The sequence below is a fragment of the Brassica oleracea genome, chromosome C1, assembly GCF_000695525.1.
Source record: "Brassica oleracea var. oleracea cultivar TO1000 chromosome C1, BOL, whole genome shotgun sequence".
NCBI classification, from domain to species: domain Eukaryota; kingdom Viridiplantae; phylum Streptophyta; class Magnoliopsida; order Brassicales; family Brassicaceae; genus Brassica; species Brassica oleracea.
The window spans coordinates 41,256,721-41,284,249 of NC_027748.1; the positions used below are offsets into that span (position 1 = coordinate 41,256,721).

At 37.6% G+C, this 27,529-nt stretch overlaps 3 protein-coding genes across 3 annotated transcripts; 2 read left to right on the forward strand and 1 right to left on the reverse strand.

The window, feature by feature from the left end:
• The first annotated feature begins 4,410 nt into the window (after nt 1-4,410).
• On the forward strand, nt 4,411-8,956 carry LOC106323047 (protein DEFECTIVE IN EXINE FORMATION 1). The gene is made up of 13 exons (XM_013761245.1): nt 4,411-4,697; nt 4,820-4,930; nt 5,131-5,213; nt 5,319-5,436; nt 5,520-5,683; nt 6,001-6,644; nt 6,730-6,800; nt 6,953-7,209; nt 7,331-7,512; nt 7,713-7,996; nt 8,078-8,195; nt 8,279-8,461; nt 8,552-8,956. Exons 1-13 carry the CDS (start codon nt 4,564-4,566, stop codon nt 8,867-8,869), a joined length of 2,667 nt encoding a protein of 888 aa, XP_013616699.1. The 5' UTR covers nt 4,411-4,563; the 3' UTR covers nt 8,870-8,956.
• Nucleotides 8,943-9,506, reverse strand: LOC106323131. The gene has a single exon (XM_013761321.1). The coding sequence runs from the start codon at nt 9,407-9,409 to the stop codon at nt 9,071-9,073; it is 339 nt and encodes a 112-aa protein (XP_013616775.1). The 5' UTR covers nt 9,410-9,506; the 3' UTR covers nt 8,943-9,070.
• A 148-nt stretch (nt 9,507-9,654) lies between these two features.
• On the forward strand, nt 9,655-14,948 carry LOC106295377 (mitogen-activated protein kinase-binding protein 1). The gene is made up of 19 exons (XM_013731267.1): nt 9,655-9,800; nt 9,863-10,081; nt 10,177-10,285; nt 10,357-10,716; nt 10,788-10,843; nt 11,054-11,294; nt 11,378-11,433; nt 11,532-11,781; nt 11,899-12,062; nt 12,142-12,284; nt 12,362-12,460; nt 12,546-12,681; nt 12,761-12,847; nt 12,926-13,087; nt 13,280-13,564; nt 13,658-13,830; nt 13,922-14,105; nt 14,191-14,394; nt 14,530-14,948. Exons 1-19 carry the CDS (start codon nt 9,756-9,758, stop codon nt 14,818-14,820), a joined length of 3,264 nt encoding a protein of 1,087 aa, XP_013586721.1. The 5' UTR covers nt 9,655-9,755; the 3' UTR covers nt 14,821-14,948.
• The last annotated feature ends 12,581 nt before the right edge of the window (nt 14,949-27,529 follow it).

The following is a 27,529-nucleotide window of genomic DNA, read 5'->3' on the forward strand; positions in this document are numbered from 1 at the left end:
GTATGTAAACTGAAGACATCTTTCATGATTATAACATAACTGATTCTAGCTTTGTTATAATATATAAGAAAGGTTAGTTTACGTTATATATCCTTGATATATCTACGTTCACAGACAAAAGGGAATCTTATTTTTAGAGGCGATATTGAGCTTATAGAGTTCAAGTTTAGAGTTACTTCGAATACAAGATATATATAGTAGCATCTCGCATCTAAAACCCTAGACTAAACGGACTCATGGGCCTAAGCCCACGATTAGATGTAAACATCCATAATAACTTGATGCAACGCTCTTGATGCAACCGAGTCAGTATGATGTACATGATGTAGCATCCAACGCTTAGATGCAACATCCAGATTCAAGGCATATCAACAAATTTCCACCTTGACTTGATTCCTCCCAATAATAGATGTACCAGATGCACATTTAAGTGCCAGATGTACCAGATGCGCTTCGCTGCGCCAAATGTACTAGATGCGTTCTTCAATGCCAGATGTACCATCGCTCTCTTTGCCTCAGATGTCCTTTCGGACCAGATGTGTTGCTATAACAAACCAGACGCCTTCAGTGATCAGATGCTCTACTAGAGCCAGTTGTTCGTTATCAGCTAGTTGTCCCGACGGACATGATGCCCCAACGGGCCGAACCAAATACATGGTGAGATGAACATTCGCAGTGAACAAAATACTGATAGGTTCACCTGAAGACATCACGAACCTTATCAACACCTTATTAACGTAAACCTTATGTGACAAGAACAACTCCTTCTCCTTATCTCTGAAGATCTCTATCCCTAGAATCTTCATTGCTGCACCAAAATCCTTCATCTCAACTTCAAAACCCATAAGCTTCTACAGCTTCTCGATGTCACATATCTTCTCTGCAAGTCATCCACGTAGAGTACCAGATAGATGACCATCGCATCCTTCAAATTACTCATGTAGCCACACCATTCACGAGGACTTTTGATGTAACCCAACTTGATTATATGGCTGTCAAAACTCTTGCACCACTGTCTGGGAGACATCTCAAGTCCATAAAGTGACTTCCAAAGCTTACATACATAGTTTTCTTTTCCAGGAACTTGGAAACCATCCTACTGAGTCATGTATATCTCATTCTCTAGCTCTTCATGAAGGCAAATTGTCTTCACATCAAATTGCTCAAGCTTCATGTGCTGACGTGCTAGCAGCGCTAACAACACTCTGATGAAAGTATATCTGGCCACAGGTGAGAATATTTCATTGTAGTCTACTTCCTCTCTCTGACTGAACTCTCTTGCAACAACCCAAACTTTATACTTAACTACTTTTGCCGATGATGCTCCATCCTTAATCTTGCATGTAACATCTCTTCTCTCCGATGGTAATGTGACCAGATCCCATGTATGATTTCTCTAATGAGACTTCACAGCAAAAGCATATACAATAGTCAAGGAGGATCTACGAAAGAATGGTAAGAGAGAATAGTACCACAACCTACTTTGTTATTGCTAAAGCTGCATTATGTTTGGATCATTCACTAATTATCTCCACGTTCGACTCTAATCTCCAAAAATCAAACATATGGTTTACAATATGAACAAAGCAATTTGTATTTAAATTGTTAAATGAATAACAACATTCCAACTTTTACACTGCAAAGTTTGAATAACATAAAATATTAACTAATTTTAAATCATTGAATGTAATTAAAAGTTAAAACTATGGTTGGAGTCTGGAGCCAGTGTAGTCTGATGAATATTAGTTTGTGTTGATAACGTGATGCGTTCAATCTCCTACTTACCCTTTAAACCAGATCAACAGGATAATAAAAATTGGTCAAACATGAGATATTTATTGCGTTTACAAGTAGATGTTGTAGTTAGTTAAATAATTGGAAATAGATTTATTACAAAAAAAAAGTATGAAGGAAACTTAGACGTTACGCAATAAAAAAAAATGAAAAACAAAAACGTTAAACGAAAATAGGGTTTACCTGAATTTGATCAACGAAAAATTGGTTAAACATGAGATATTTATTGCGTTTACAAGTATATGTTGTAGTTAGTTAAATAACTGGAAATAGATTAATTACAAAAAAAAAAGTATGAAGGAAACTTAGACGTTACGCAATAAAAAAAATGAAAAACAAAAACGTTAAACGAAAATAGGGTTTACCTGAATTTGATCAACGAGATTGACGATAAAAGCATGAGGGTGGAATTGACGGTGATCCACGTGTCACCGTAACGGACTTGAAGGCCGACGCTTTATCGTCCGACAAGAGGATGGTAATGCCGTCGGGATCAGAATGAGGGGAGATGCCAAGGGCAAGCTCTGGTCGAGGGCATTTCGGGTAATAATTAACCCTCATACATGCACCTACGTAGACCTGGGCGTTCGGTGATCCGTTCGGTTTCGGTCTGGGTGATTCAGATTTTTGGTGTTATGCTCATAAGTACCTTTCGGTTTTTACTAATTATCGGATCGGGTTCGGTTCGGTTCTTTCCTGGTTCGGTTTGGATCGGATTTAACCAATGTTTAAAATCGTACAAAAATATATTTTAAAAAACTTCGAAAATTGACCAAAAAATTTCAAAATATATAAATTATTTACAAATCTAATTAAAAATTAGCTAAACTATCTAAATTAACTAAAAAGTATTCGAAATAACAAATAAAATAAACTACAAAATATTTTGAATACTCTAAAATATCTTAATCACCTTAATATATATAAAAACATTAACATATTTAACTAATTTCGGATACCTTTGGATCCTAATTCGGATTTCGGTTCGATTCGGGTTATAACCAAAATCCGAAGTAGTAAGCTCATAAGTCCCATTCGGATTTTTTTGTAAAACAGTTCGGATTCGGTTTTGGTTTTTCTGGTTCGGATTAAAGTCGGTACTTCGAATTGAGTTAAAAACGCCGAGACCTACACCTACGTCTTCTCCACCAAAAGCCTCTTGAAGTTGTTCTTCTTTTAATCCCAAGTGTGACAATAAAACCCTCGCTAGTCTTTCGCCAACCTTCACTACTCACTAGTTCCTCACCGACTCACCGTACTCATCCATTCACTTCTCTATTTCAATAAACACATTTTAATAGATTTTATATTAATATTTCTAAGTAGGAGGAAAATATCATAGTTTAGAACTGTATAGGAAGTTTCCGGGTTAACTCATATAGTCATAGTTAAATACTTTAATTTTTTGACATGATTTTCCCCATAATACTATGATTAGTAGTATAATTCACCTATTTAAAAACGCACTTCTTTAGTTGACGTATCTTGCGTCGCTATAACTATTTTAATGCACCTGAATTAACGAAGCCATTTCTCTTTAACACTGTATAATAGTAATATATAAGTAATCTAGGCTAATTTAACAAAAAGAGAGTAAAGTCAAGAAACATAATTAGTTTACTTCTCTAGGATTTAATTTTTTAAGATCTTTTACATTAAAAGGTTTGCCTTTGCATATAAGATAAGTTAATTTTAAATGAATAAATGTGATAGTAATAATACTACGGTCATTTCTTGTGTGTTCATCAACGTAATCGCCAATCATCATATATAACAAGTTAACAACACATGTATAGTTTTCTTTAAAATTTTGATTGATTTATATACTATTTTTAAAGCCATAATCATAATGGTAGCTAGTCTTCTTTTATTTCGTGACTAAAAAAAAGTCTTCTTTTATTATGTAAAAAATAATTATAGTAACTAGTTTTGACCACCCAATACCATTTTCAAAACTTTGTCATAACTTATTCGTTAAAAAAAGAAAAAAGGGTAAAAAGTAAACTAAGTTCAAGGATCAACTAAGCTACAATTTCTCAAATTTCATACCGAACACCAAGTTAGTTAATTATATAGACAAACCCCACACAAAAAAAACGAAAGAAAATTTGACCAAGCTAAAATGGCTTCCTCTCTATACAACGTGTCAACGTCGCTTCGATCTTTAAAAATGGCTTCCTCTGCGGCCCACCTGAACCACCACCACTTCCAAACATCAACGGTGGAGCCACGGCGACCCCTCCACCAACACCATCATGCACTCTTATAACAGACGTGAGAATGAACAGATGCGGAAACCGAAAGATAAAACGATGTAACTATGACATTTAACAAGGTTCACCCTTAGAGCTACTGTTTAAAACTTAAAATCAGATTTATAGACTAAGTAGATTACTAGAATGTATATTCTAACTATACGTAAAAGATAAAATAAAATATGATTCCAGTTTTTTAAAAAAAAAAAATTAAACATATATATTATCATATTTATGTTTCCAATAGTTTTTATATTTTTTTTACATTTTTAAAATTTACTTTACTATTTTTTCCATAAAAAAAAGGTAAAACATGTTACGGAATTGCCAAAAAAAATATCATAAGTCCTAAAATGACTCGGGTCTCCTCTTCCCAGTCCCATTCTTCTTCTCGATCTCTCCTTTTACTCCCACCTCAAATCGCAAAACCCCAAATTTGATTGGGGTTTGCGAAATCTCACCCTTCTGATTATTGCATTCAGTTCTCCGTAGCTGAATCAGGAGTGTGATCACCATGAACTCCCGCGCACGACTGTGTCTGCTGAGATTCTTCCTCTTCCTCTTCCTGATCTTATCGAATCCGTCCTATGGAGAAAACAAGTTCAGAGAGCGTAAAGCCACCGACGACGAGCTGGCCTATCCAGAAATGTAAGTTTCGATCAGTATTGACTCGGTGAGAGTAGACGATTCGATACAATCTGTGCGTAATTTATGCTACGATTTGAGTTTTTTTTTTCTTTGGTGTGGTGTCGTTCGTATTCCTTGTGCAGCGATGAAGATGCTTTGTTGAATACGCAGTGCCCGAGAAACTTGGAGCTGAGGTGGCAAACTGAAGTCACTTCTAGCGTTTATGCTACACCCTTGATTGCTGATATTAACAGGTTCGCTGTTTCTCTTCTGGATTTTGAGTTTTTGATTGAGGATGGTGAAGCATTGGTCTCTAGCCCCCAAAACATTTACATACAAATAGGTGAAAAAAAATATATATATATATATAAACCTTTACTAAACTGTTTATAGCCTCCAAAATCTCCGCTAGCCTGAGGATCATGAGTGATGAATTTTTGTTTTTTTGTTACAGTGATGGAAAGCTTGACATTGTTGTTCCATCTTTTGTTCATTACCTTGAAGTTCTTGAAGGGTCCGATGGAGACAAAATGCCAGGTACTGGGGTATCTTATCTTCTTATCCTTTTTTTTTTTGATTTTTTTTTTTTTTGTTCTTGGGCTTTGTTAATGTTACTGATGAATGAACTCGTGAAATTGCTAGGGTGGCCTGCTTTTCATCAGTCAAACGTCCATTCAAGTCCTCTTCTATTTGATATCGACAAAGATGGTGTCAGAGAAATTGCTCTGGCGACCTACAATGGCGAAGTGCTCTTTTTCAGGTAATTGATAGATACTTGTTTTTATCTGTTATCATGATCCTTGGATTTTTGTGGGTTTGCATATGATACTTTCTTGGTGCCAGGGTATCAGGGCTTTTGATGTCAGATAAGCTACAAGTTCCACGTAGGAAAGTGCACAAGAACTGGCATGTGGGATTGAACCCTGACCCTGTTGACCGTTCACATCCTGATGTCCATGATGAACTGCTTGTGCAGGAAGCTATGGAAATGAAGGCATCGACCATTCGTAAGTTTCCTTTTCATATTAAACTTCTACATCAGTTTTCTAGTTTGCTGCTTAAATTAGGCTCGTCCTGATATTAGTTGACACTGAACTGGTAAAAGATTGGTTGGATGGTTTAGTTATTTGACAGTGGAAAGCTAAGTTTAAGCTTGTGGCAACGGCCTCAGCTGATCTGAAGAATCTTTGTAATTTGTGTCTTGCATTTATCATATGGATTTCGCATTATTCTATGAGGTTTTACACTAGCTTATTATTACTAGACGGTAGAGAAAGTACATGGATTAGCAGTCTTGATAAAATATTACCTCTCCTCTTTGTAGAACCGAATGAAACTACCACAACACCAAATGTTACAGTCTCGATGTCAAAAGATTTTCATGGCGAGGCTTCAAATGTGTCATCACAAGAGGATCAAAAGAAACCTGAGAATAACCAAACAGAAGCTGTCGTCAAGCCTACTCCAGAGCTGCATAACTCCTCCTTGGATGTTAGAGCTGGCTCAACAGAAAATTTCAATGGAAATGTAACCTCCAATGAAGTGGATCAAAGCAAGATCAGTGAAGTTAGGAACGAGACTGTTATTAAATTAAATTCTAGTACGGATAATTCCCCAGGAACTTCGGGGACATCTGGAAACAGCAGTACGACAGAGACAGGAACCAAAAGTGGGAGGCGACTTCTGGAAGATGATGCCTCGAAAGAATCTGCGGACGGCCATTCTGACAATAAAGACACCAGCGAGGGTGTTCGCATGGCAACAGTTGAAAACGATGGAGCATTAGAAGCTGAAGCAGATTCAGCGTTTGACTTTTTGCGTGATAATGATGAGTTAAGTGACGAATACAGTTATGACTATGAAGATTATGTTAACGAGACCATGTGGGGTGATGAGGAATGGGTCGAGGGGCAGCATGAGAATTCAGAAGATTATGTGAATATTGACGCCCATATACTCTGCACTCCTGTGAGTTTCATCTATGTCAAAAAACCATTATCTTGGGTTACTTGCTTCCATGAGAGATCTTACAGTGTCGCTTCTTTTTTATCAGGTAATTGCTGACATAGACAAAGATGGAGTAGAGGAGATGGTTGTTGCTGTTTCCTATTTCTTCGACCCTGAGTAAGTTTGTGTTTCATCTCTTTACCATATTCTGTCAATACAAATGCATCATTAGTAATGATGTTCTGCGAAACATGCATGAGATTAACATTACCGCTTCCAATTTATTTACTTTGCTGAATATATCTGACCCTGAGAAGCAAAATTTTCAGGTATTATGACAATCCAGAACATCTGAAAGAGCTAGGTGGTATTGACATCAAAAACTATATCGCTAGTTCAATTGTGGTTTTCAATCTTGAGACGAAACAAGTGAAGTGGGTCAAAGAGCTAGATTTGAGTACGGATAATGCAAACTTCCGTGCATATATATATTCTTCACCAACGGTGGTTGATCTGGATGGCGATGGTTACTTGGATATTCTTGTGGGAACTTCCTTTGGCTTATTCTACGCCATGGACCATCGTGGTAAGACTTCTTGTAACTTCCTGCTGTCTGTCTTATTTACACTGAATACACTAGTCTCATTACAGATTTTGTTACACTCTTTGGTCCTGTTTTGAATACTAAGATTATTGTCTTCTTGCAGGAAACATCAGAGAAAAATTCCCACTTGAAATGGCTGAAATTCAAGGGGCAGTGGTTGCAGCTGATATAAATGACGATGGAAAGATTGAGCTTGTAACAACTGATTCCCACGGAAATGTAGCAGCATGGACTACGCAAGGAGTTGAAATTTGGGAAGTGCATCTAAAGAGTCTTGTTCCCCAGGTAAACAGTTACCTCTTTTTATTCTTATCTAAGTAGAACAGTCCTGTGTCTTGTGAATGAACCAGTTGTACCAGCATCAACACGATTCTATCAGTTGATTATAATGCATATGTATCTTTCATAGGATAGCTTGTGGTTACTTTAAGTTGTAAGTAATATTATCTTTGCAATCAGAGGCTGATACCAATCTTCTCTTTCAGGGTCCTTCAATAGGCGATGTTGATGGTGATGGACATACTGATGTTGTGGTTCCTACAACATCAGGAAACATTTACGTTCTTAGTGGCAAGGATGGTTCAATTGTCCGTCCTTACCCGTACAGAACTCATGGAAGAGTGATGAACCAACTTCTTCTTGTTGATCTGAACAAGCGAGGTGAGAAAAAGAAGGGGCTCACCATTGTTACCACATCCTTTGACGGTTACATGTACCTCATAGATGGACCCACCTCATGCACGGACGCTGTTGATATTGGTGAAACTTCGTAAGTCGCTTGCTTAATATTTTTGGTAGTTTCGCTTTTTTTTCCAGTGGATTTTGATGGCCAATATGTTTAACGTTACAGATACAGCATGGTCTTGGCTGATAATGTTGACGGTGGAGATGATCTTGATCTAATCGTCTCAACTATGAATGGAAACGTCTTTTGCTTCTCTACACCTTCTCCTCACCATCCCCTCAAGGCAAGATCAATTCCAACCTTCTTCATCTTCTTCATGTTTCTTTTTTTTAATGTGAGAGTTACTAATATTCTCAAATCTATCAGGCGTGGAGATCAACTGATCAAGGGAGGAACAATAAGGCAATCCGTTACGGTCGTGAAGGTGTCTTTGTCACTCATTCAACCAGAGGCTTCCGCGACGAGGAAGGCAAAAACTTCTGGGCTGAGATCGAGATTGTTGATAACTACAGATACCCATCTGGTTCACAAGCACCCTACAACGTTACTGTAAGTTCCTCAGACCTCAATAGATGATGGTTTCTTGCTGTAGATCCCTTGAAAGTTGAAACTAAAGTAGAGCGGTTTTCAAATGTGCAGACGACGTTGTTGGTACCAGGCAACTACCAAGGAGATAGGAGGATAAAACAGAGCCAGATCTATGACCGACCAGGAAAATACAGAATAAAACTACCAACAGTTGGAGTAAGGACAACTGGCACAGTAATGGTGGAGATGGTGGACAAGAATGGACTCCATTTCTCAGACGAGTTCTCTCTAACTTTCCACATGTATTACTACAAGCTTCTGAAATGGCTGCTTGTCCTCCCGATGCTCGGCATGTTCGGTCTGCTCGTGATACTACGGCCTCAAGAAGCCGTTCCCCTCCCATCCTTCTCGCGCAACACAGACTTATAATCTAAGGTACTATACAAGTTTTGAGGTTTTGTATCTTTAAAAAAAAAAAAGTTATGTAATTCAACTTTTAGTATTAGTAAACAATGATGCCATTAATGTATAAAAGTCTTAAGTTCAAAGTCCAAACGCAGAACCTAATGAGAAGAAATAAAAACGGTAGCCAAACACGCCCTAAAGACAAAAACACAAAACACTTCCTTATCACGAGGGCTGCAACAATGGTCTCTTACCAAGTCGTTTCATCTCTCTCTCCATGTTTCCCGTGAGCATCAGCCTAAACATCTTGAGATCGCAAAGAAACGACCAAACCGGGTGTCCGAAGCTCGCCGGAACGTTCCCTTCCACGAAGAAGTGGCTGTACCACGCGAAACCATACCCAAACAGAGGCACCAGAGCCAGGAACCACCGGCTGATCAGAGCCGAACACAGCAAAGCCGCGATGCTCGCGATTATCCCCGTGAAGTGCCATCGTCTCGTTGATGGATTCGAGTGTTGCATCACGTAGAAAGGCCAGAACTCCTCAAAGCTTCTGAAATTCATCTTTTCTCCTCCACAAGATCGTTGGTTTTTTCTATTGCTCTCGAGCTTTCCTCCTGCTTGTTTGGTAAGCGAGAGAGAGATTTTAGAGAAGACGAAACGTAACCAGTTGACAATAATTAAAACCAAAACTACATGGGCCTTTAAAGGCCCTCATTATAGTGAGCTTTTTAATGGGCTTTTTGATAACGGAAGATTTTTTTTTAAATTTCGAAAGAAAAAAAAAAATCAATTTACAAATTGTTTTCCCTCCTATAGTAACGACAATCCCAATCAAATCGGAAAATCTGAAATCCCTAGGATCATCATCTCTCTCCCTCTCGCTAGGGTTTGTAATTCACTAATCAAAATGAAGCTGAGCCAGAAACTGAAGAAGCCTTGTTCATCAGCTAAGGTACGTCTTAATCAATCACTAGCTCAACCAAATCTCTAATTGATTTTGTTTTTCTTTTGCAGCTGATTCTGCAAGAGATAATCGGTTTGACCACGAAGAACGCCAATGGTTTAGCCTCCGTGTCCGGCACCTCGAAGTGTGTCTACTTGGCGGGATGCGTTGTGGTGGTATACGACGTAGACGCGTGCACCCAATCGCACCTTGTCGTATCTCACCGTATGCCAAAGACTCTGAGCTGTGTGGCGGTTTCCCACAACGGCCGGTTCGTAGCTGCTGGAGAGGTATGATTATTATGATAGACTTTCTTTGCATTTTAAATAAAGATTATACGATGTCTTGATTGGTTTATATTTGGTGTTTAATTGGTTCTTAACAGTCTCCGAATCTCTCTTCGGTTTTGATATGGGACTGTGATACTTTGGGGCTTGTGGCTGAGCTGAAAGGTCACCTCTATGGAGCTCAGTGTCTCTCCTTTTCACCAAATGGTTAGTCTTTTAAGGATCTTAGTTGATTAGTTTTCAAGTTTGTATTTAATTTTATTTAATTTGGATTTTAGGGGAATATCTGGTGAGTGTTGGAGGATACGTATATCTCTGGGACTGGCGTAAAAGCGTCTTGCTGGCGAAGGTCAAAGCGAGTTCTACTTCCTCTGACGTTACCTCTGTGGCGTTCTCGTCCAGTGGGAAGTTCATTGTTACTTCCGGGAACAAGCATTTGAAGTACTGGACAGTTGGTTCTTTTCAGAGGAAACGTTCAAACAAAGTAGGGTCTCTGGCACTTCATGGGAAGCCGACTGATGGTGGGTTTCAGAAAGAGAACTCGTTTGTGTCAGTGATATCAGCTAATGGAGTGAAATCTAGTGGAAGTGACGAACGAGGTGAAGAAGTTGTGTCAATATACGCTCTTACAGATGCAGGTAAAATTTACAGTTGTGAATGTGTTTTTGTACACTTTTGCGACAATTATTCAATTTATTATGTTGCGTAGGTGTTCTGATGCTCATGAGTTGTGATATGTTGATCAAGAAATCAGTGGATCTGAAGGTACAGTAATTTCATTTCACATTGGCATTTAGGTATGCATAAAATTTATTTACCATAGTCCCACAAACACTGAGAATAAGTTTAGTTAACTTGTATGTGTTGAGTGACTCTAGGCATGCAGACAGCATTATTGTTTATGTTAGTTTCTAGGACTTAATTTTTTTTTGTCATAATAATAATTTCTTTCAATGGCTTGGAATGAACTGTCAGGTTGAAAAATGTTTTGCTCTATCTGCATCCACTAGATTGATAGCATGCGCTTGCAGCGAGGGAGCGATCCAGCTATTTACTCCTGAAACTTTAGAATATTGTGCTACTATACACTTTTCAGATGCTAGAAAGAGCGACACTGAAAATCATTCTCATTCAGAAGAACTGAAAAATACAGAATCTCAGCCTGTTAGCTATCCGGACGCAGTTGCTTGCCAGTTTTCGAGCACAGATAAGCTCGGTTAGTGTAGAAGAACGTCATAATAGCAGTACAATGCTTTTACCAACCTTCTTTGTGACTAAGTTTGAATTTTGGCTTCACAGTTGTCATCTATGGGGATCATAGTCTCTATGTTTGGGATGTGAATGACGTGAACAAGGTAATATAAATCTATTTCAGTATTTTCCGTAGAAAGTTAGTTACCTATTAAAGCTTTGAACACAACCGCATATGGTGAATTTTTTTTCCTTATTCTAGCCTACAAGGTGCTCTATGATGATATCACATTCTGCCGGGATTCGGGATATAAAAAACCTCTCTTGTGGAAATCTGCACAGTCCAACATCTGCATGTGTAGCTAGAGGATGCTGTGAAGGGGTTTCCTTCACTACATGTTCTGAAGATGGAACCATAAGGTTGTGGGATCTTGATCTTCAAATGGACCCGTTAGAAGCCAATGCAGGCAGCAAGGCCTCGGAATCTGAATCACAAGGGACTATGCATTTAGGTAATGAAAACATAGAAGTGAATATCTTATTGTATTTGAATGTTCTGGATATTTACGTTCTTAGATTGTTTATCCAGTTCGATTGGTCTTTTTCGCTCATAAGTCTTTATAATGCAGCGAGTGCTGGAATTTTTGAACGAGAGCTTGTTGAGACATGTGGTACTACGTATGGTTTCCGAGCACTAGCAGTAAGTGACGATGGAAAGTACTTAGCAGCTGGTGACTGTGGAGGGAACCTTCATATATATGATTTGCAAGAATCAGAATATACATGTTTTACGGTAATATTAGTTTTTAATTTTTTGTTGGTTATGTTTCTTTGGTGATTGGTATCCAGACATATTGGTAAACATATTGCAGGATGCTCATGAATCAGAAATTCAGTCACTGAGCTTCAGCTTTCCTGGACTAAAAGATGTTAACTGTGAAAATGCCTCAAGCAGCGAGTTCTTGCTTGCTTCTGGTGGAAAGGGCGGAGCGATCCACGTTTATGATGTCAAAAGGTGTTAAAACAACAGCTTTACTATGCTCTTTTGGTTCCCCTAAAAGGCCCTACGAACTTATATGTTATTATTGTCAGGAACTTTGATCCCGTTGGGAGTGTTAATGGTTCAACTGCTGTAAAATCTGTTAAACTCGCATGTAACGGCCGGAAAATTTTAACTTCTGGTGCAGACAGGTAGTGTTCTATATGTTGCAAAATTCGGGAAAGCTGCCTATTTACTTATAGAGAGTATATGGCGTAATTGTTGAAACGGTTGCAGGTTGCAGTTGTTTGACATTGTCAGAAAAGAAACTCATGTGCGTCTTTCACCTTCTAAACCTCAAACTCTCTCTCATGGAACCATCCATGATGTGACTGTAGATACAACATCAGGACTTGTTGTCACAGTGGGACAGGTACTGCTACCTCTCGATGTCTCGTGCACATTCAGTCGATTAATCATGCCCCTAGGATAATAGTATTTCATGATTGCAGGATAAGAAGATAAATATATTCGACATAGAAAGTGGAAAGCTTGTGAGATCATTCAAGCAAGGCAGAGACCATGGAGATCCCATAAAGGTGCATTGATCCAACAGTTTGATAGGGGCTTCAACATTGTTGGATTTCTTAGTGCTGACAATAATCTCTCCTCCACAGGTCATTCTGGACCCAAGCTGCAGCTACTTGGCATGCTCCTACTCTGACAGGACAATCTGTCTTTTGGACTTTGCCACAGGAGAGTTGGTTGCTCAGGCCACAGGACATGGTGAAGCTGTGACTGGTGTTATTTTCCTTCCTGATTGCAAACATATCATTTCAGTAAGTTTCTAAGTTGTAGTCTTCCAGTTATTGTACAGCCGTCAAGATCAATTACTCATTCCTATTAAATTCATTAACTGTGAGAGAGCTTTATGTGCTATAACCTGGATCTATCTCGGTATACCTCAAATGAAAATGACCAACGGAGATCAAATTTTTTTACTGAATTTCCTTTGGTATTTATCGACACAGGTTGCAGGTGACGGCTGTATTTTTGTCTGGAAACTGCCTTTGCAAATGGTTACTCGGATGATACGGGGAGTAAATGAAAATGGCTGCTTAGCTCCTGTAACTGTGGCCCAGCCGGTAAAGTTTATGCAGATTGTGGGTTATGTGGAGGAAGACAATCAAATGCAGCAACTCTCTCCATGGACATCTTCATTTAAGTTCAGTGTCTCTAGACTTCCTAAGTGGGCTCAAGCTAAAGTGGAAACATATGGTATTGCTACCACTTGTAAAGATTCCATTTCAAACCAGGTATAAACTCAAAAGGCCACTTCTTAGATCAAAAGTTCAGCTAAATGTCACCAGTTCTTCTGATATTGGGTGTCGTCATTACCTCCATAACAGAAACATGAAGATAACGCTCTAGTGAATGCTGTTGACATTGGTGAAGAATGCTCTTCGAATCTTGAATGCCAAACTCCCCAACAAGGTTCAAGAACCGGAAAGTCATGCCTTGGAAGCCTGTCCAAAAGCTGTAGCAACAGTGAAACTTCAGTGCCCCAAGGAGATGCTCCTAGGTAAGAAGCTCTTGCTTGTTTCTATTCGTTATTGCATCATTCTTCCTGCTTTAAGGAGAACCACTTTGGTTGTTTTGATTACTGTTCTCAGCAGCCATAGGAAGGAAACGCGCTGGAACACTATCTACAACGTGTGTTTGGATCTTCTAAATTCTCCGAACATCCAAACATCTTCCATTAAACAACAGAAACCAGAAAATTTCTGCACCAAACCTTCTGCCGAGCAGGGGGACATGCTCAAGCAGTTCGACAACGGTTTGTCAATGATAGACGAGGTGAGAGGTCCATTCACTATTCCTTCCACATGTTTAAGTTACCCAGAGAAATCTTTATGGTCACAAATGTTTACTTTATCCATAGTTGGAGGTCGAGAAAACATCGCAGCAAAGAAGATATTCTACTCAGTTTGTTCTTAGAAAGGACTATATTGGTGGAACCAGACAATTTCTGCGTACACCCTCCCAGAAATCAGGGTACAATACTTTGAGGTCGATCCAAGAACATCTCCCTCTTGATACGGTGAATGATCAGTCTTCACAGAGCTCAGAAGACCATCCTGAACAGGTTTCACCAAGTTATATATTGACGCATTTTTACATATTTATTTGCTTAAAATCACTCAGACATGCATAAAATTTCCAGCAATGATGCCAAGTGATTTTCACGTTTTGTTTAATCAATGGTTATGTTCTGCCACAGGACAAGGCGTCTTCAGAAGTATTCCATGAAACGGTTGCAGACGATTCACTTCAAGAAAGAATAACTTCTTGCCGTCAAGCATTGAACAGCTTGAAAGCTGCTGCTTCGGTTTTCGTCCAGTCAGCGTCGGAATTATCTACGGCTTCTCCTCGAGATCGAATCTCAGGTGAACTAAGAGCCCAGTTGTTTGATGAAGCAGCTTTGATGATCTCAGAAATGTCTCAGAAAGTTAATGAAATTGTTGCCAAGATGATGCTTGAGCACAAAAATAGAAAACAAAGTGATGGATAAAACATTGTATACTTTAGCACTGTACAGTTATGCATCTTACAAACTGAAAAATAATGGGTTTGTTGCTCTTCCTATTTTCTTAACATTGACTTTTACTTTTCATAGTCTTTCAGATTCTAAAGCTTTGGAAACATGTGCTATTTGTACACACACTTATCTTTTCATTCACCTCAATGTCTTTGTTTGGTTAGATTTCAATAGTGACACCTTCAAAACCGGATCCACCAAGTTAATGTTGAGATTTTAACCCTCTTAGTAGTTCAGCTTTTCCTTTTCTAGCTCTCTTCGTTTGAGAACTACTAGTAGCTGCTGATTTTCATGGCAACACTAGACTCATTTTATAGAATAGAACCATATCATATGTAGATTTGGTACTTTAGATATATACACTGATATGGTGGATCCACAAACCACAAAGCCCATTCTTTTGAAAATTATTGTTCTGTATAAATTAATCATAAATTCAAAATGAAGAATTTTATGTATTTTTCTCAACATCCCGCTTAAACCCTCTCTTAAAATCTCTCTTCCTGCCAAAATGATTCTCCAAGCATGGGAGACGCTATAAGGCACTGAGCAGTTCATAAAGGAGACGTCGCGAGCATATTTTCCGAGCAATACTCTGGCCAGTAGTGATTGTGGCTCTTTTATAATTCGCCATCCAATTTTAACCAACAGCACATCATTAAAGGTTTCGACGGCGCAAAATCAGAGTCTCCTTGCGTACTTTGGTAGCGCTAGTGTAGACCAAGCAACCCAACACATCTTTTTCTTCTCCGGGTTAGCATCCCACCAAAACCGGGTTAGTAGAGACTGTATCTGTTTGCATAAGGAGAGTGGGATCTTAAAACAAGACATCGTATAACACGGCATGGCTGCAAGTACCGACTTGAGCATAATCTGTTTCCCGGCCGAAGATAAGAACTTAGTGGACCAGCTGTGGGATTTTTGTCTAATCATGTCTACAATAGCAGCGAAAATATCTCTCTTCTTTCGGCCAAAGTTCTCGGGAAGCCCAAGGTACTTCCCGATACCCCCCCCCCTCCGCTTCTATAGCCATTGCTTCCTTGACGCGAGCTCGGACTTCTGGTGGGGTTTTAGCCGAGAAGGTAATCGCTGATTTCTGAGGGTTTATCCTTTGTCCCGATACAGCTTCATAAGTCGATAAGATCTTCATAAGGACAGAGACACAAGAAGCCTTTGATTTACAAAAGAACATCGTGTCGTCCGGCAATCAAAGAGAAAATGATTGATTGTCGGACATCCCCTGGCTACTCGGACTCCTGGCAGGGAGCCATCTGCTTGGCCTTTCTCACATAGCGCTGAGAGGACCTCGGTACACAGTATGAAAATGTGAGGCGAGAGAGGGTCGCCTTGCCTCAGCCCGCCAGACGGCTTTACTGACCCCTGCGGTGATCCATTGATGAGAAAGGTGTATGATACCGATTCGATACAGCACATGATCCATGATATCCAAATATGGTCAAAACCGAGCAGCTTTAAAACTTCCCTCACAAAGCTCCATTCGATGCGATCGTAAGCCTTACTCATATCTGTTTTCACAGCCATAGAGCAACACTTCTTTGCGTCTGAAGTGCGGAGGTAATGGAGGGTTTCGTGGGTAATGAGTACATTGTCCGAGATCGCTCTTCCCGCTACAAAGGCTGATTGGGTGTTGGAGATGAGAGCTGGCAGCAACGGTTTCAATCGTCGGGTGAGGATCTTCGCTATAATCTTGTAATGGGTGTTGCATAAAGCAATAGGGCGGTAATCAGCTACCGACTTTGGACCAGTAATCTTCGGTATCAGTCGTATGTGGGTTTCATTTTGTTGAGCTTGAAGAGAGTTGGTTGTGAAGAAGCTCCTAATGTCTCTAGTAACATCCTCTCCCACTATGTGCCAGTAAGACTGATAAAACGTTGCTGAAAAACCATCGGGACCAGGGGCCTTGCCTCCATTGATTGATGCCATTGCTTCTTTTATTTCCGAATCACTCGGTATAGTATTGAGCATTTGATTCATCTCTGGTGTCACTTTGCACGTGAGTAAACCCTGCAGCTGGGTAAAGGCGTGATTGCCGTTGAAGGTGAAGATCTTTTGGAAGTAATCTGAGATCACTCTGGAGATTTCATGCTCCTCATATACCACCGCTCCATGGTCATCTTCAATTACCGGGATGGAGTTGATGGTCCGATGGTTTCTAGTTGCAGCATGGAAAAATCCCGTGTTTCTGTCGCCTTGTTTAAGCCACTGGATCATGCTACGTTGCCTCCAAAATTGTTCTTCGTCAATATAGGCTCGCCGTAGTTCCGTCTTAATGGATTCAATGAGGGCGCAATCCTGAGTGGCAGCAGACAGAGCTGTCTCTAGCGCCAGCTGCGATTTTTTGATAAGCAAGTTACTCTGCTTTTGTTGATCCTTCGACCATTGGATGATACTTCTTCGGCACGCATTAAGCTTATGGATCACTGTTTCAAGAGGCGATTGGTTCCATGCCGACTCAACCAACTCCGTAACTTCTTCATTCTCTGTAAGAGATCTGTTGAAGCGAAATATACCGCAATGCTTGTGTCTATTAGAGTTGAAGTAGGTCATGACTGGTCTGTGATATGAGCCCTCATATCTAAGATAACAGCATCTACCCAATGGAAAGTTCTCAGCCCATGAACAGTTTCCCATGGAACGGTCTAGCCTCGAGCAAATGAAATGAGTGTAACGGGTTCCTCTCCATGAGAGATGGTCGCCTGAGTGCTTGAGATCCCATAGGCCATTTTGAGCAACAAAAGATCGAAAAGCTGTGAATGATCCTTCAAGCCGGGGAGGTCCCCCTATATTCTCGTCATTGCAGAGGATGTCATTAAAGTCTCCAGTAAGTAGCCAAAGAGCATCACGGCCAGCGCCTACTGTTGATAGTTTATCCCAAAAGGGCACCCTGTTTTCCATATCTGGGGCTTCATAGACGAAAGAGACAAAGGAGGTGATACCCTTGTGAATGATTTTGGTATCAATCAAATTAGGACATGCTTCTATCACTGTTATATCAACATAATCTTTCCATATCAAAGAGAGACCTCCGCTGAGGCCATTTGGTGGAATAGAAAAGTAATGAAGGTATTGTAAGCTTTGTAACTTTTCTTTAATAAACTCATCATCATTTTTCGTTTCCATGAGGAACATTACATCAGGAGACATGGTACGATAAATCTCCTTAAGTCGTCGAATTGTAAAGACGTTCCCCAATCCTTGACAATTCCAACTCAATATCGCTAAGGAAGAGACTTTGGGAGGGCCAAAAATCCACCCCTCCTATAGTGACCCCCGGTATAAACACCGGATTAGAAGTCCCTGAAGAAGCTCGCTTGGTGCTAGGTCCCGCCTTATGACAAGATAGTTTTGGATCTTTTTCTGTGCATAGCTTCCTTCGAGTAGTTGTAGACGGTCTTGTAGTCACACTCCTTCTCAAGTTTAAGCGCTGGAGTGGACTCCTAGCCACTTTCCTTTTGTTAACAGTTTTGTTGGAGGAAGCAATAGGAACTGTCTTACCTTTCCTACTTTGGTCTTTTACTCTTGAGTTTCCAAGGCGCAAGGTAGCAGTATCCTAGAGTGTGGGACAACAGCAAGATACTCTGTAGCAGCATCTTGGTCCATCGGCTCGTCTTCATTCAAGTTAATCACAGGCTCCTGAAGTCTGCCTGATTCAAAGCTTGGAGGTAGTCTCTTCTGGGTCGGTTCAGACACTCGCTCAAGTGTTGATCTTCTGCCATTTGACCCCGAGTTTTTTCCTTCGCGGTCCCTTCCTGCCTGAGGTCCAAAACTATCTTGAAGAGATCTTGAGGGAGGAGTGATTGGGGAGTTGATACCCATGTCAGCTCCACCTTTGGGGGCACGAGATTCATGTCCTTCGTATGTTCCTGAGGTAGCAATGGGAGAGCGGTGTAAGTGGGAGCCGGTGCTGATTCTACTCTTTTCCTCCACACGATATTGAGCAGAGGAGGCTTCACTTCTGTAATGGTGAGAGTGTGGTCGCCGTGGTCTTGATGTAGGGAGCTCACGATTTATGTCATGGCCATAGTGATGAGGCCTACTTCCTGATCTCTCGCTTCTGGTACGATCCAACTGTCCTTCATAGGGTCGAGCCGATGAATGAGCCTCTGGTCTTACATAACCACGTCTGTCATCATGACGTTTCTTTTCTGCTTCAATTCTCTGGAGCGCAATTCGCTGGGTAATGCCCAACACTCTATCCTTTGGTGGAGGATCATTAGGTGACATGTGGGGGCAGTTAACTTCCTCGTGGAGTAGAGAGAAACACGTAAAAAAATGCTTTTCAATCTTCGTGTACTCAAATTCAACATCAATAACATCACCATTATCAGTAGGAAGCTCGATCTCCATTTTCATCTCCAAGGGGAGGAGGCCATTGACCTTCACACGGACTTTTGCTTCCGTTTCAATTCTATCAGAGACATTTCCAAGCTCCTTGCCGATTGTGTAGATGGTCTGGTCAGACCAGTAGTGTAAGGGTATACCATAAATTTTCACCCAAAAGGAGATTTTTGATGGAAAATCTTCAGCTACAGTAGGTTCCCATCGTTGGAGGATTAGCATCCATCTCTTGTAGTGGTATGGACCTTTCTTCAGGACCATAAGAAGGTCAGACTCAGATTCAAATTTGAAATGGAATTTGTCTAAACCGAGCTCTCGTCCAGTTACTCTCCCCTCTAAGTTCCACACTTGTGGCAAAAAGTCCATGATTGCATGGGATTTTTGAAAGTAGGAGTTTGTTACCCTTCCAATGATGGAGAGTTTGTTTGCAGCTATAAGATCGTCATTTTTTCTTTCCGGTATGCGCACCGAGGGACGTTTAGGTGGTGGGGCAGAAGGAGCTGTCTATTTTTCCTTTTCACTTCTACTGTAGCGGCGAGCCATAGTTGCAGGTTGAGTTAGAACAGGAATTTGCCCGAGTAAAGTAGCCGAAGAAACATAGCAAGTAGTAGAAGAAACAGAGCAGCCTCACAGAAGCTTCAGAAACTTTAGAGAGCTGTGGGAGGAACTCTGAAAGGGTTTATCTAAGGAGGTTATAACAACCCAAAGTAAGAACATCTTAGTATTTAGGAACCAGCTCCATTCTCAAGTCGCACAGAGAGGAGTTGCAGGAGTTTCCGGTAGTATTTTCCATGGCGAGACGGCGGTCCTCCGACAAGAGTCGGGGGTGAACCCGGTGAGAGTTTTGTCAAGACTATCTTCGGACTGATGGATAAAGCTCAAAGCAGGAACAATTTGAATCTAGGCGGCGAAAAGCAGAGGTTTTTAGGCAAAAAGGGTAATAAACTGGGGGTTAAAGCAGGGGGCACTTTAAAAACCAACGGTTAACGAACTATCTTGAGAAGCTCGCCAGGGAGAGAAATCGCCTTTATCTATCTCTCTTTCTCTGTCTAAATTAATCATAAATTCAAAATGAAGAATTTTATGTATTTTTTCTCAACATCAAACGGATTTCCATTAATTCAAAGATTTTATCAAAGAATTAATTATCTATGAAAATGTTTTAGTTCGCTAAAACTTTGTAATAAAACAAAGCCTTGAGGTTTATATTGATTTGGGTGCTTTTCTTGTCTTGCTTTAGTAACATGCTTAAAAAAAAGGGAAAATTAGATAAAAGGGACACTTTCAACCTAGGTTTGTCCCTCTAGTATTTTTTCTTGGTTAGTTGGAGAAATAAGATTTATATTAATGTTAATACCATAATACCCTCAGATTAACCAAATTACATAATTTGGTTTAATTATAAATTATTTTATCTTTAAAAGTAAAAAAGCAAGAAAAGGTAACACGTTTACCCTAATTATTTTTCTAATTCTCTAATCTTCTCCGCCTAAGCTTTTAAAGCCCTTCAATGGCGATTTTGGCTTTAGGAGAATCCTACCTTCCTCCTGATTAAGCTTACCTTTGCTATTGTTTTGATTGAATATTCTCTGGTTCGGTTCCTGAAAATCTTGTTGCTCTAGGAAAGTTTTTAAGTTCTCTTAACAGAGTTTTTAATAGTTATATATTTGGTATTTGCAAACCTTCGAGATGACAAGCAATTCTTCATAGATCATCCTGGTGCAGTGCCCATTATTACACACCAGGTATTGTCTTCAAACGCTTAGTCTCACCATGGGTACCAGGTTATTCATGAAAAGAAAAGGGTTTAATGTTGTTAAGAATTTTGCAGGGAGAAGAATTCTAATTGGATTTGCAATTTTTGATTCTGTTTTTAAGCTGTTTATCTTCTGCAATGATGTCAGAGACATAGCACCAGTTTAAACGGTTGTTGGAATCGTTTCTTTAAAGGATCCAGACTTTGAAAAAGTAATAGTATAATTTTAATGTCAAAAATAGGGAGATAACTAAAGTTTCATTGTCAACCACAAAACTCCACTCATCACTGCAACTACACATCCATTCACCAGATTTAACATAGATTAGAATCATGTTATATTGATAGAGAAAAGAGATGATTATGTTGATGAAGAAGTGAGAAACACAAACAACGAAGAGAAAAGATCGTGGGAAAATGAGAAAAACGTGGGAGAAAATATTCTATGAGATATTTAGGGAAGATTTAGTTTAAATATAGGAAACATCTTTAACCAAATATGGAAGTTTCCATATTTTTTCGGATTTCACGTAGAATATATATCCTAGCTAACTCAGAACACAGTAGAGTAGATGTGAAACATATTCTTCCTTAAGCGCCACCACATAAGGTAAAAGGCAGGACATGTTATGGCACATAATATAGATAAGGTATATCACTGCGTTGTGGCTATATGTCGTTATCAAGTTGTAGGTATACTGAAAACATCTTTCTTGATTATAACGTTTCGAAATATAGCTTGGTTAAAATATATAAGAAAAGCTAGTTTACGTTGTATACCCAAGATATATCTTTGTATAAAACTTAGTATCTGATTTCTAGACTAGTTTGATGACAAGAATGAGTATTCTAACTGTAGCTAGAAGATAAAATAAAATATGATTCCACTTTTAAAAAAAAACTTTTAAACATATATATTTTCATACTTATGTTTCCAATAGTTTTCATATTTTTTAACATTTTTAAAATTCAGTCTACTATTTTTCCTATAAAAAAGCTAAAAAAATTGTCCAGAATTGTCCAAAATATCAGAAATACTATTGTGACAAATAAAAGTTCAAAGTGTCCACGTACAGTATTTTTCCTCATTTTTGGAATAGATGTTCAAAAACAATATAATATTATTGACAATTCTAATTCCTTTTTTTTACCAAAGGTTTATGATGGTTCTAACATCTAAGGCTCCGACTGGTGACCTTTTCGGGAACACGAGGAACGAATAGGAAAGGAACGTATAGGAATAAAATTGCAGGAATGAAAAGGAATGTTTGTTCCTTATCAAATTTAACGAGGAATGATTTTGTTCTATATTTCTCTACAAAAAAAAGAATGGGGAGGAACAAGAAGGAAAAACTGTTCCTTTTGAATGGTGATTTTTTTTTGGGAATGATAAGGAATTCAGTGTTCTCTTTCGTTCCTTGGTCACCATTCAAAGCCTAACTCTTGCATTAGTTATACTTTAAAAGGGATATTTTACTCGTAAAGTATTATACCTTGTGAGTTTTCATCTATTTCACCTAATTTTAACATAATTCTTCCTTACACTATTTATATTAACCAATATACAAGTTCATTTTCATATAAAGGTCATTCTGATAACAATGGTGCTTTAATTTGACGTGGACTGTATATATATGACATACACTTATATATCACATATCTAATATGACGTCGTTAAGTACATTTATATAGATAGATCTTTACATTACAAGTCACAAGATACTGTACGTGGACACTTTATTTGTTAAGACTTATCTGAGTAAGAAAGGAACTAAAGAGACTTTTATAAATGTGAACACAATAACATAGAGAAGCATGTTGGGTCCAAAATAGAGGCTTTCATTGTAAAATAATAAATCTTTTTCAATTTTTAAGAAAGTTGAAACTAAGTTTGGTTGTTTTTTCTTCTTCTTGATAAACCAAAAAAAAAAGCCTTTGATTTCTGAGTCGTCGAATGTTGTGGGCCAAAAAGGCCAGTCCTTTTCCAACTTATTGTTTCTCTTGTAATGATTACCTTCCTCTTTTATGTTTCCTTTACCTTTGATCAAATGACTATCAATTATTGAAAATTATGTGTATGTAAGTAATGTCAGAAACCAATTTAATACGGAGCGAGTGACGCCTAGAAATTGGAAATTTATAACAAAAAATTACTCTGTTTCATATTAAATGTCGTTGTAAAGAATTTTTTTCTTTACAAAACAAGTGTTTTGACTTTCAATGCAAAATTTATTAATTTTATTCAACAATTTATTTTTCTATTGGTTGAAATATAGTTAGGTGCATAGGTAATGATGTTTTTATATTAGAAATATGCAAAATTAATTGTTTTTTAATCTATACGCATAAACCCAAAACAATACTTAAAATAAAACAGAGAGAGTAGAAATTAGTTTGGTTACCAATTAGTTTAAGTATAATTTGTTTGATAATGAGTTACACCATTTGAAGGATTGTTATTATCAATAACGAAATAGTGGTACAGAAACTATTTTCTTTTTTAATCAGAAGCATAATTTGGGAGATAAATGTTGATCAAGAAAGTTTAAGTATCTCTACGCACGAGCTGGTATGCTCTTTGTTGATCAATGACTTAATGTCGACTATGAAAAGTGAGTGAAAGATAAGAAGAGAGTTCATTCGAGGCTTCTTTTTAAAAAAAAGTTATACAGTAGGTAGTAGTATCATGGTTCTCATAAAAGTGGATTTAGACTAACCACGTGTTAGCGGTCTACATTTTCAGTTCATGTGTCGGTCCATTGTTCATATCAATGCCAAAATGTTAATTTTACAGTGGTCAGGATTCGAATCCCGGTGGCTTCACCGTATTAGATATTACCATCAACTTAATCACCACCGGGCTACAAGTTCTGGTTAAACTTCTTACCATGATATTATCCTTTGTTTTGATACCCGGAGAAAAGAAAAATCTTCTTACCATGATATCACTCACGGCTTTGCACAATTGCTCAGTATTTTTACCGCTTGAAATCTTCTTACCATGATATTATCCTTTGTTTTGATACAAGGAGAAAAGAAAAATCTTAATCGTATACTCATGATTAAATATGAAATTGTCCGAAGATAATATATTATATAGCCTTGAAATCATTATTATGTTCCACATCAGTGACATCACTATTTTTAACTGTTTAAATGTCCAATGTTTACTAACCGGCATAAATTCAATATGCATGGTTATTAAGTTAGATTTGTAACAAAAATTACCTGGAATACAGAAAATTATAAGCTTTCTATCTATAATTTTATCCTCATTCACAATATTTATAATTTACCAAATATGTACAGTGTAAAAACAAAGAGTAAATAGTGAAGGAAAAAAAAAGAGAGCGTTTACGACTACAAAAGTATAAATAATAAAAAATACTGACGACTAGAAAGACATTAATTTACAAAAATAGATAATTATCAAATGATTTATACACGTGGGATAAGATGTAATTGGAGTATTCTTAGGCCATCTCCAACAAGACACCAAAACACCAAATTTAGTGTGATTTCATCTCCAACAAAACATCAAAGATACCATCCCACCAAATTTGGTGTAACTACCAAATTTTGTGTAATGTGAATAGTGTTACACCATCATCACACCAAATCTTTAAAATACATATTTTAATATGTTTCATTTAATAACATAGTTTAATTACTATCAAATTTGTAACTAAACATAAATATATTGTTATTTTTATTTTAAATTTATTTTCACATTTGGTGTAATAATATTCATCACACAAAATTTCTAAAATACATTTTAATATGTTTCATTTAATAATATAGATCAATTACTATCAAATTTGTAATTAAACATAAATAATATTATATTATTTGTATTTATAATTTATTTTCATATAAGTAAAATTTTAATTTTAATTTTATTATTATATTCAAAATAAATTAGTAAATAACTATTATTATTTATCACTTACAAATAATAAAATATAAATATAATCTAGATCTAACAAAATTATTATTTATCAATTACAAATAACAGAAATATAAAAGTTTAAAAACTGAAAACATCAAATAATATATAATATTGCTTTTGGTGTAAGATTTTGTGTTATTGTTGGAGATGACAAAAACAAAATGACACCAAAACACCAAATTTGGTGTAATTTCAACACCAAATTTAGTGTCGTTGTTGGAGATGCCCTTAATACACAAGTCTGAGACGATACTTTTACCAAAAAAAAAGTCAAGAGAGGATACAGATACGAAAACACACCCTTCTATATTCATTTCAAGTTTCAGATATTGCTTACAAATCGATGATCGTAATTCATAATCAAATTATTGCATGTATGAAGTATGATGTATACATTATTCCTACGTTAAAAACAAAATAATTCCACAAACAAAATTATTGCATGCATGACATGATCCGCTTCCCATGCTAGAGACATTCAAAGACCGTGCTAGTACTACCAGGACAAAATATAGCTCCAAAATCAAATTAACAGCACAGGTTTGGATTTATTTTGAATAAAGAAATTCAATATATTTGCGGGAACTTGTAAAAAAATTTTTTTTGCGGGAAATCACAAAAGAAAGATACAAAAGAAAAGCCAATACAAATTTCATCAGATAAAGAAAATAAAGCTGAAGTTAATCGAATGCATCACAAACAGCATACAAAAAATACAGTCTATGAAATTGATAATGAGAAATTTCAAATTAATCCATATTTTCTACGTATTTTTCTTGTTTCTAAACTCGAAATAAAAAAATCTAAACACAACTTAATTCTTGAACTGATATTATAAGTGACATATAATCAGGGCCATCATACGATAAGATGCTTGTTCGAAAACGTGGCCGCCTAGTCAGAAGTTGACCGCGACGATTATGCCCAAATCGGTGTAGCCAGACGTTGATCTGCGTAAGACCACCTAATTCTTGTCTAATCCCGCGTTGATCGCCTAATTTTTTTTTTTCGTTCGTGTAGGTTAAAACACGGTTGATTATTTTTACTCAGTATTGATAAATTTTGTGTAATTATTAATTACTAAATAATTATAATTAGCTATCAAAGCCAAAACAAACACATACATACTATATTTAGGGATTTTTTTCGTACCAAACCCACCATTTACGAATCAAAAAGAGACTGTTTAAAATTATATATAAAAAATTATATAATTATATCTAAGAATTTGTATCATCATGTTTAAAATTAGCTAAATATATTAAATTTTATTTAAAACTAGGCTCCGCGTAATCCCTGAGTACTCCCTGATTTTTCGGTAACTCGCTAGGTCCGGAGTTACCGTCCGACTAGCGCCTAGCATGCTTCGGAACAGGGGATAAGACTAATGATAATAGTAACTTGGTAAAAAGTTTTTGATTTCATCAAAATAAATTTAGTCGATATTGCTCAAATATCGAAAAGATATATTTGTAAAACGTATGAAAAGAAAAAGGAAAAAGAAAAAAAAAGAAGAAAGCGAAAGAAGAGAATCTCGTAGAGACAAGAAATAAGAAGTGCGATGGCATGGTTTGCATCTTTTGTTTGCTGGTAAAAATAGAAATTGTTACTGTGGTTAAAGCGGTAACTTTCATAGTTGGCGCAGCTGCTATGATTGATGCGGCGATGATTGACATGATTCCTACGGTAGACTGTAGGGAAGCAGAAGCTGCTAATATCATACTAGTAACTTTCCTAGCTTAAAACGAATTTTGCTTACATCTATTTACATCAGATCGATGAACAACAACAACTATATATATGGCGTTCTATTAAGTTCTGTAATTTAAATGTTTTGGAATCACACTATACTTTTTTGCATGTTAACTGAAACTGAAGCATGTGAGTTGCTTTGAAAATTTGTCAAAAGAAGTGTGAATTTTTATTTAAAATAATCACCTTTGACAAAACACCGGCCCAACAAGTAACGGGTTTATATTACACGAGACAATACCGGAAGAACATAGGGCCATATTGGACATTTGACATATCTCCAATTAGTTAGTATGTATTCATTCACTAAACGCATGTTAACACACATGTATTGTTTCTCATAAAAAGGATACAAAATAAGATTTTGGCTTATATGATGAAATGAATAAAGCTGGGGAAATTATATACTAATCTGTTATAAAAAGAACTGGAATTTAATTATATCGCAGGAATTTAAATAAAGCAAAATTTTATACCCGTACGAAGAAGATAATACTGATAAGAAGAGAGGATGTGTTATTGAAGGAGAAGGATGATGTGTTTACAAACGAACGCAAACGTTCGTATATATAGAAGGAAATTTACTGTGCAAATAGTGCAGCAGACCCCACATCTTTTTATATTTTCAACGAAAGCGGCTCATCTTTTCTTTTGTCTTTCGTAACACTCCCCCTTGGGGGCCGGTGTCACTATCCGCTCTCGCTTAACGTCTTTGTTGCCTCGTTAAAAACCTTTCTAGGAAAACCCTATAGAAAAAACCATAGTAAGGTAAAAAGAGTACAACTACGTAAGCTCCCCCTCGAATGAGCAGTCATAGATCCTTCTGATGACGCATTCCAATGTTGTGGATGTGTTTTCTGAATACC

Coding starts and splice junctions, on each gene's coding strand:
- LOC106323047 (XM_013761245.1), top strand. CDS start 4,564: ATGAACTCCCGCGCACGACTGTGTCTGCTGAGATTCTTCCTCTTCCTC. Junction 5,437..5,519: donor GGCGAAGTGCTCTTTTTCAG/GTAATTGATAGA, acceptor TCTTGGTGCCAG/GGTATCAGGGCTTTTGATGT. Junction 8,196..8,278: donor CTCCTCACCATCCCCTCAAG/GCAAGATCAATT, acceptor CAAATCTATCAG/GCGTGGAGATCAACTGATCA.
- LOC106295377 (XM_013731267.1), top strand. CDS start 9,756: ATGAAGCTGAGCCAGAAACTGAAGAAGCCTTGTTCATCAGCTAAG. Junction 10,082..10,176: donor GGTTCGTAGCTGCTGGAGAG/GTATGATTATTA, acceptor GGTTCTTAACAG/TCTCCGAATCTCTCTTCGGT. Junction 11,434..11,531: donor ATGTGAATGACGTGAACAAG/GTAATATAAATC, acceptor TCCTTATTCTAG/CCTACAAGGTGCTCTATGAT.
- LOC106323131 (XM_013761321.1), bottom strand. CDS start 9,409: ATGAATTTCAGAAGCTTTGAGGAGTTCTGGCCTTTCTACGTGATGCAA.